The 10,422-nt window shown below is 35.1% G+C and overlaps 1 protein-coding gene across 1 annotated transcript in view; it reads left to right on the top strand.

The window, feature by feature from the left end:
* Positions 1 to 8,498, top strand: part of LOC106875341 (tryptophan 5-hydroxylase 1) — a 35,906-nt gene extending 27,408 nt beyond the window's left edge. Inside the window, exons 8-10 of the mRNA XM_014923432.2 lie at positions 4,531 to 4,626; positions 4,974 to 5,107; positions 5,817 to 8,498. Of these exons, the coding sequence (XP_014778918.1) occupies positions 4,531 to 4,626; positions 4,974 to 5,107; positions 5,817 to 6,030 (444 nt within the window). The 3' untranslated portion in view covers positions 6,031 to 8,498. The remainder of the gene's footprint in view (positions 1 to 4,530; positions 4,627 to 4,973; positions 5,108 to 5,816) is intronic.
* Positions 8,499 to 10,422: the final 1,924 nt, after the last annotated feature.

Here is a 10,422-nt window from a genome sequence, read left to right as displayed (position 1 = left end):
GTACTGCACACATTCTACGCAAAACACTTTCAATACAGTAAACATGAGAGTACCACAGCAAACCACAGCACATACCCTAGGCACACAGAGCTGCGCTCGGTAGTGAAGTGAAAGCACGTTATAAAAATAAAACTACTGAACAATAATAATAATAATAAACAACAATAATAATAATAATAATGATAATAATAATAATAATAATAATAATAATAATAATAATAATAATAATAATAATAATAATAATAATAATAATAATAATAATAATAATAATAATAATAATAAAGGAAACAGTGAAGGTGAAACTGATGATTATGATACTAATGATTATGGTACTCTAAAAATGGGCATGATAAAAGAATTGAAAGCCACAGATCTCAGTATGGACCATCGATTGTACCTCCCAAAAATTAAAATTGATGATAAAACATCAATAATAAATAGCAAGAACCTGGCCGTCATAGAACTAACAGCCACAGACACAAACGTCAATATGACCAGGCTTAATGATAGAATATATGCAGCAGACTCTGTGGCCACAAAAGAAGTTGGATACCCCCTAAAACCCATCCAAACAGGAGTATCACCACCCAATCAAACCCTGTGGATAAATAATATCCAGAAAAAAAAAAGAAAATACGAGAAAGGATCTGTCAATTCTTAATGAAACTAATAGACAATCAACACTACTAAGCAACAAGAAGAGAACAGAAATACTACATAAATACAAAATTACATAACAAGTTACACTTGAAGTAAAAGAACAGCTAAGGCATGATATCCTCGCCAAAGTACAAGGAATCCACCAGTATGAGAAACGCCGTTTCTTTGAACAAAACAAACAGTTCAACTCCTACCCCAAAAGATTACAACAAGAACTTGGCAAAAATAAAATGCAGATCAATGCACCACCAACGGCAGAAGAAGTGGAAGACGTTTGGAAAGGAATATGGTCGGTGAAGGAACAAACTCAGAAAAGATCAATCAAAACAACGAACACAGCACATGAACAACTCTGGACCCCTCTAACAACTGAAGAGGTCATCCAGGCACTGCAAAAACTAAGCAACTGAAAGGCATCCGAACACGACAAGATACCCAACTTCTGGTTAAAATACCTAATAGGAACACATAAAAAACTGGCTGAGAAATTTAACGAAATACTGGCAGAGACTAAGACAATGCCTGAATAATTCACGGAAAGGAAAACTATCCTAATTCCCAAATCCACTAAAACGGCAAATCCACAAAATAACAGACCAATAACTTGTCTCCCTACAATTTACAAAGCCTTTACTGCAATAATATCACAGAGAATGAGCAAACATCTGAAAAAAAACAACCTGTTTCCAGAAGAGCAGAAGGGTTGCTGCAAGGGCTCATATGGCTGTAATGATCAGCTACTGATCAATAAAGCCATAACTGAAGACAGCTACAGAAAAAAGGGTCTAAGTATGGCCTGAATCGATTACCTAAAGGCTTTTGATAGTATACCCCACACAAGAATCTTAGAAACACTAGCCATAAACAAGGTAGCCATGAATAAATGGCAGACAGTGCTACAACTCCCATTAGAAGAGAAATATTCCAGTGAGACACGTTATCTGTTACGGCAAAACAATCAGCCATCTCTTATATATGGATGACCTAAAACTGTACGCTACAAATGATAAACAGCTGGAAACATTACTACAGACAGTACATGGATTTATCAAAGAAATAAACATGAAATTTGGCTTAGAAAAATGTGCCAAAGCAGCCTTGAAAATAGGAAAACTAGTTAAGAGTAGCAACATCACACTAGTTAAAGCAAATGAAATAAGAGAATTAGACCAAAGCCAGACATACAAATACTTAGAAATCAATGAACTAGATACAATACAACACACACAAATGAAAAAGAAGAAAAGAATAGTATAGAGGAGTTACATTAATACTGAAAACAGAGCTCAATGCGAAAAACAAGATAATAGGTGTCAACACTCTAGCCATTCCAGCTATAAGTTACAGCTACAATATCCTTAACTGGACCCTAAATGAACTAATCAAAATAGACAGGAAAACAAGAAAAATGATGACAGCATTTAGAATGCACCACCCAAAATCTGACATAGAAAGGTTATATATACAACGTATAGAATGTAGTAGAGGCCTTATACAGCTAGAAAACTATTACAAAATGACCACCATAGGACTACAAAAATACCTACTTCAGAAGCAAGGAAAACTAATACAAATAGCCACAAAGCACGAACAAGACAAAAAACTGTTTTCAGTCTCTAAGGAAGCTGGCAAAAACAAAAACAAAAACAAAAACAAAAACAAAATAGAAGTCATAATAACTAACAACCACGAAAGAAAAGAAGAAACAACAAAAGCTGTAAAACAACTGAACTCCAAACTAAAACTGGAACAGCAACGGATCATGATAAAACGATGGCAAGAAAAGCCCCTTCACGGCAAATATTGGGTTAAACTAAACAAAAAATAAATAGACAAAGCAAAATCCCAACACTGGCTGAGAAGCTAAGAACTCAAAACAGAGACTGAAGGATTTTTAATTGTAGCACAAGATCAAAGCCTTCCCGCCATAAATTACCAAAAACATGCAATGTAAAGAAATACAAGTAATTTCAGAATATGTGAAGATGGAGCAGAAACAATAAATTATATTGTCTCTGGCTGCACTGTCCTGGCTAAGAAGGAATACATTCATAGACACGACAAAGCTGGGACCTATATAGACTGGAAGCTATGCCAACACTATGGAATAACAACAGAAAAAGATGGTATAGGCATACGCCAGAAGAAGTCACAGAAAAATGAGAAAGCAACCATACTCTGGGATATGCCAATACACGCAGATACAGAAATTAAGGCCAATAGACCGAATATAGTTGTCAGAGATCACCAAGAAGAAAAATGCTTTCTAATCGATGTATCAATATCAACAGATGACAATGTTTCTCTAAAAGAAACGGAGAAACTTTCAAAATACAAACTTTTGGAAATAGAGGTAACTGAAATGTGTAGTCTAAAAACAGAAACAATTCCTATCATAGTAGGTACATTAGGTATGAACATACAGAACATAGCACTGCTAGGCACTGCACACATCATACCTAAAACGCTTTCAATACAGTAAACCACAGCACATACCCAAGGCATACAGAGCCGCGCTCTATAGTGTATTGAAAGCACGTGATAAAAATAAGACTACTGAATAATAATAATAATAATAATAATAATAATAATAATAATAATAATAATAATAATAATAATAATGATGATGATGATGATGATGATGATGATGATGATGATGATGATGATGATGCTAATAATCCTTTCAACTATGGGCACAAGGCCTGAAATTTGGGGAAAAGGGATTAGTCGATTTCATTGACTCCAGTGCTTCACTGGTCCTCAGTTTATTGACCCGAAATATCATTAACGCGTCGCGCTGGCAGAATCGTTAGCATGCTGGGAAAAATGCTTAGCGGCATTTCATACATCTTTACATTCTGAGTTCAGATTCCGCCTAGGTCGACTTTGCCTTTCATCCTTTCGGGGTCGATAAATCAAGTGCCAGTGAAACACTGGAGTCGATGTAATCGACTACTCCCCGCAAAAAAAATTTCAGGCCTTGCGTCTTTAATAGAAAGGATTGTTATCTTTATCATTATTATGTTTTTTCCTACTACACCTTTACTTTCACTCGTGTTCGAGTCGGTAATACTTCTGCTTTTTTGTATATTTGGCGTGTATAATTATTACCCCATTATATAAGCTTGTTTGCATACTATGCATTATAGCAACCAGTCACCTGGTATTTGAAACAGATGTAAAGGAGTATCATCAACTTGTAACTTAAATATGTACGTGTAACATGTCATATAAATGAACTACTGATACCCATAATTGTTTATCTTTTGTCTACACATAAACATATATACATACATGCACACACACACACACACACACACACTCTCTCTCTCTCTCTCTCTCTCTCTCTCTCTCTCTCTCCCTCTCTCACACACACACACACACACGCATACACACACGCACAAACACATATATATAGAGACATCTCAAAAGTAGATATACACCATCATGTTTGATAGATTTATTTCTTGAAACAAAATAATGTCATTTGATGCATTTAAATACTGGATTTATCATTTAGTAGACATGCCTTGTGCATAATACATTAACAAATTTGACGGACCAAGTAATGCCCCCTCAGATAAAACGGTATGATGAGGAATGGCTATTTATTTCTGAGATGTTCGCGTGCTCACGGACGCACACACACTCTTTCTCTCTCTTTCTCTCTCTCTCTCGCTCTCTCTCTCTCTCTCTCTCTCTCTCTCTCTCACACACACATCTGTCTGTCTGTTTGTCTGCCTATCTATCTATCTATCTATCTATCTATCTATCTATCTATCTATCTATCTATCTATCTATCTATCTATCTATCTCTGTCTCTGTCTTTATTTCGTTTTTAAATTATGACCGAGTTACATTTCTCCCTAGTGTTATTTCTTCACAATTGAATTCGGATTGTGCCGAGAGAATGGTCAGCTCAGAGTGTATGGCGCTGGTCTCTTGTCTTCGATTGGAGAACTCAAGGTAAGATTTTGTATTGCAGCTTTTCTTTTATGTGCCATGTCTACAGGCGTTGGTGATCATAGATCTCCACGTTTTCTGTCTCACATATAACTTAGCCAGGTTTTTCTATTGTCTTTAATGTTCTTCGCAGAAGCATTTTTTGCTCACGTATGTATGTATGTATGTATGTGTGTGTGTGTGTGTGTATGTATGTATGTATGTATGGTATGTATGTATGTATGTATGAATGAATGTATGTATGTATGTATCTATGTATCTACCTACCTACCTACCTACCTACCTACCTACCTACCTACCTACCTACCCATCTATCTATCTATCTATCTATCTATCTATTATTTTGGCAGCATGTTCTCACAGACGCAGCCATTAAAAAGCCGTTCGATCCTGACAAAGTCATTGAGCAAGAATGTCAAGTTTCCACATACCAGGATGCCTATTTTGTCAGTGAATCTTTCAAAGAGGCCCAAAATCAAATCAGGTATGCAATACTATATAATTGATTTGTATACAGTTATATTTGTTACCATTCGTTATTATCAGCTACATTATTATTCTACTGGAAGGCTGTCCATTTGTTGCCAGTCATTAAAGAAGTTATAAGTCTTACGGAGTGTTGGGGATCTTGTCGGCTTCACAACAATTTATCTCTATTTTATTTCCACCTGGAGTACATCGTTCATCTATCTTGACGAACGTTCAATTGGGTTGTGAAGTAGATCCCCTGCCCACAGTTCCCTCATGTAGTTGTTATAATCAGCTTCAGTGGTGTTGGCTTATTTGCACCTCTTCTCTGTAGAATCGGACAGTCAGTTTTTTCGTTAAACACACCTGTTCTCATGATGGTTTTTAATTTCTTGTTTCTCCATCCTGATTTAAATTTGTTTTATTGCAATGTCTCTCATACTGGTCCAATATGTCGCTATTATGGGAATATACGGCAGTTCCTGCATCCGGTATGCAAAAGATGGTCGTATTTAATTGGTTGAAATGTTAAAAAATAACCTACCTTTACAGATTCGTAATTTCACTATTTTTAATTTCTTCTCCAAATCATCATTATTATCGTAATTAGCGTGAAAAGCTATATCGGTGTAGAAGTTTTCAAAAAATTCTTATCTGATGTATGAGACTAAAAAAGGCCCACATTTCTCATGCTTTTGTATCTCTCCTGTTTTTGATTTTTCCAGGGAATTTGCTTCGAACATCAAACGACCCTTCACTGTGCGCTATGATCCTTATTCACAGTCGGTTATGGTTCTCGAAAGTTTGTCAACCATTAGCCAAGTTGTCAATTTTGTTCGAGCCGATCTTTGTCTCATCTCTGATGCCATCAACAAACTTCACCAGTCGAAGATGAAGAAAACGAGACGAACACGAACAAGGCTACTCAATGACAAATAAACGGATTTTTCCTTTTTTTTTTGTGCCAATAAAATAGAAAGAAGAAAACAGAAAGCACAGAGAGAAAGATAAATGCAAAATTGAAAATGATTAAAATAAGATAAACGAAAAACAGCAGAAGAAATGATTATAATGATTTTGTATATTTAAACTGAGTGTTGACAGCAAAGACAAAACACACTAAAACAAATACTAATTGGGAAACAAACCCACGCGCCTTTTTAACACATTGGAACATTGGCCAATTATATCCATAGTACTCCAATTTATTCAAAAGTTTACTAAGAGGTGTGGCTTTGATTCCTATTGTTTCTTGTCTAAAATCACATCCAATTTAAGTATGCAGATGTATTCTTAGCTCGAAAATAGTTTAATGCTCAATTAATTACCAGAAAATTTAAATGTTTTGCAAAGTGCGGCTTAAGTTAACATCTAAGCTAGATTTTTTTAGGACATTTTAATTGAGCATTTTCTTTCTCTCTAATTCCTTCTATGTCTAGATATAAATATATATTTTCTAAAGAACTGCTATTTGCACGAACTTGTAAAACAGCTAAACAGCAAACGGCATACGCTTTTTTGCTCGTCTTTATGAGATTGGAGGATTGTGGTGGTGTGAGAGGTGGGTGGGGTGTAGTTATATTACATCAGTTATAATGTGCTACCCTCTGGGTTAGCAACTGATTTTTCCACATCATCTATCTATCTATCTATCTATCTATCTATCTATCTATCTATCTATCTATCTATCCTTGTGCCTGTACTCACACACACACGCACACTCACGCATACATACATACATACATACATACATACATACATACATACATACATACATACATACATACATACACGGGTGTGTGTATATATATATATATATATATATATATATATATATATCGAAATCTATCTTCCATTCATTCTTTAATTCTTCTGTTTGCAATACACACGTACGCAAACACGTGCACATATATGTGTGTGTGTGTTTGTGTATGAGTGCGTGTATATGTGAGAGAGAAAGAGTGTGGGTGGGTGGATGTATATATGTATGTGACTATGTGTGTTTGTGTGTGTGTGTGTTTCTGTATGCGTGTGTGTCTTTGTGCTTGTGTGTCTCTGTGCGTATTTTATCGAAAATAAATTTGGCAAAATACATTTCGTTTCGGCTGGAATCATGTTAGAGACAGAAGTAGTAAATAAAGGAGAGCTCTTTATATGATATATAAGACAAAAAGATGGGTGTGTAATGTGGTAGGAAAGGAGGGAGCTATGGTTGTGATGATGACGTTCATATCGATGAAGATGATTGTATTGTTGGTGATAATGAAAGATACAGTAAAAAGGTTGATGATTTTAGTGGCAGTGAATACTGCGCTAGTGGTACCGGTACCAGTGATTAACGGGTGGCGGTGGATGTTGAACATGGAGATGGAAGCAGTGACGATGAAAGGGATGCTTCCATTTCCATTTTGATCTTTTACTTCAGGAATACCGGAGCCACAAGCGATCATCATTTTCAGGACCACTGCCATCAAGTGTATTTTTTTATTATCTCCTTCATTATCATCAGTATCATTATCTTCTTCTTCTTCTTCTTCTTCTTCTTCTTCTTCTTCTTCTTCTTCTTCTTCTTCTTCTTCTTCTTCTTCTTCTTCTTCTTCTTCTTCTTCTTCTTCTTCTTCTTCTTCTTCTTCTTTGCCGCCGTCGGCGTCGTCGTCATTATCATCATCATCATCATCATCATCATCACTTCCTCCTCAGCTCTTAATATCACACAACAATCTTGACACCTCCCCCCATTCATTACTTAACTTCTACCGGTGTAGCCAAGCTATCTTTCTGCTGGCTATCTTTCTGCTGGCTATCTTTCTGCTGGCTATCTTTCTGACTAGATATCTGTATATAAGCCTTACTTATTAACTTGATCCCTGACGAGACTCTACGCGAAACAAAATGTATTTTATCAAACTCGTTGTTTTTGATAACACAAGTTGATATTCAGACATTGCACTTTAATATCTATATTGTAAGTGGTCCAGTCATGTTGCCATGAGCTAGTTACCCTGAATATATATATATATATATATATATATATATATACTTGGAAATGGATGCATAGCGTTCAATCAAATAATAATAATAATATATATAAATATGTGTGTGTGTGTGTGCATATATGAGTACAGGACGTCACCAATTGTGTAAACAATATGAAATACGTAATAAACAAAAGAGTTAAATATGTAAGCAACGGGAGAAAAAAATGGAAAGCAGGACAAGCAAACACAGAGAAAGGACCCTTCATCAGTTGTCGGCTGTATATACACACACACACATATACATATATTATTTATTATATATATACACATACACGCACACACATTTACACACACACACACACACACACACACACACACACATATATAGTAAAAGAAGGAAAATGCACACAGTTTACATAGTTTTAATACACTTTTTAATATATTTTATAAGTGAAAGAGTATTGTGTTTGTCCACCGGTTTCACTTTCGCTAATCATGACATGGAAATTATTGAAATTTCGTATTCTCTTAAGAAGATTTTAGTCTATGTTGTGCATGGAGAAATTTCCAAATAGATGATTCAACAAGTAGAAAAATCTAAAGGGAGGTAACTGGTTATCGTAATTATTGGAGACAGGAGATGTAATTGCTCATCTTTCGGGATTGGGATAAATAAAATATATATATACAAAAACGCAAAAGCTAAAGTAGTGAGATGAAATATGTACAGTGATGCGTATGTGATCATGAATTAAAATATATACTGAGACCAAAGTTGGTTTTGCGTTAATATTTAGGCATATTCTGTATTTTTCGATGTATAAATTTTCTTTATTTAAACATTCTTATACAGAAATTGTTTCTTTGTACTGATAGATGGGAAAACCTGTGAAGTTTGGTAGGATATTACTTGCCCATCTCTCTATGTGTTTACTCAAAGAAATCTGTCTGTACTGCGGGAACGGGATCTATTCCTTATGTAGTGTGGTTCTCCGTCTCAATGTCTTACTTGCTTGTGCCATATAATTATGCCCACAACCTGAACAAGTTATAATATAAATTAAATTCTCGGAAGCATAAGTGAAGCTGCTGTTAATTGTGAACCTCTCTCCTTGTTTGAATAGGAATTCGGAGCCTTTCAGTAGCTTGGTGCATGTTCCACAGTTTGGGCGTCCACATTTTTTAACCGTTGGTTTCGTGGTTGTTGTGTAAAGCTTCGCATTTATTAGAAGTCATTTCAGCGATTTGTGATGCTTTTTGCAGTTGGTGAATTTATGTGTTTTCAGAATGTTGTTCATTTTTGGGTCCCTAGTGAGCATAGGTAGATTTTGTATAATAGTGTTTGTATGCCACGTTGTTTTTAGGGTTAATGCTTCAGTTTTTCCCATCTACCAGTGCAAAGAAACAATTTCTGTATAAGAATGTTTAAATAATGAAAATTTATCCATCGGAAAATACAGAATATGCCTAAATATGAACGCAAAACCAACTTTGGTCTCAGTATATATTTTAATTCATGATCACATACCCATCACTGTACATATTTCATCTCACTACTTTAGCTTTTGTGTCTTTGTATATATATATATATTTATTTATCCCCTTCCCGAAAGATGAGCAATTACTTCCCCTGTCCCCAATAATTACGATCACCAGTTACCTCCTTTTAGATTTTTCTACTTGTTTAATCAACTAATAACAAATTTCTCCATACACAACATGGACTAAAATATTCTTAAGAGAATACGAAATTACAATAATTTCCATGTCATGATTAGCGAAAGCGAAACCGGTCGATAAACACAATACTCTTTCACTTATAGAATATATTAACAAGTATATTAAAACTATGTAAGCTGTGTGCATTTTCCTTCTTTTCTTTTCTTCTATTTTATATATACACTTTTTGCATCACAACTCACCACGTGGGGATAATCGAAATTCTTCTTTGTTACTATATATATATATATATATATATATATATATATATATATATATATACATTTATGTATATAATGTTGAAGAGTAGATCTTTTGGTATTATTCATGGAATTCTATGTTCCATGTAGAATCGAAACGCTCATAGCTAAAGAATTCAGTCTAATACCCTGAGTGAACTACATTAACTATTTGACTTAATGTAGTACATCTAATCTATCGGGCCAGGAATTCCAGTTTGTATGGACGGCTTTGTTTAAGATAAACTGTCTACTATATACAACCTGTTAGCTGGTATTCGCCGGAGTTCTGGGGAGGATCCATCTTCGATTCATTAATCCTCTTTTATCTGATACACAGACACACACAGACACACACAGACACACACACACACACACACACACACACACACACA

This window comes from Octopus bimaculoides, chromosome 10, assembly GCF_001194135.2.
Source record: "Octopus bimaculoides isolate UCB-OBI-ISO-001 chromosome 10, ASM119413v2, whole genome shotgun sequence".
Taxonomy (NCBI): domain Eukaryota; kingdom Metazoa; phylum Mollusca; class Cephalopoda; order Octopoda; family Octopodidae; genus Octopus; species Octopus bimaculoides.
This window is presented reverse-complemented; position numbering and strand designations above follow the sequence as displayed.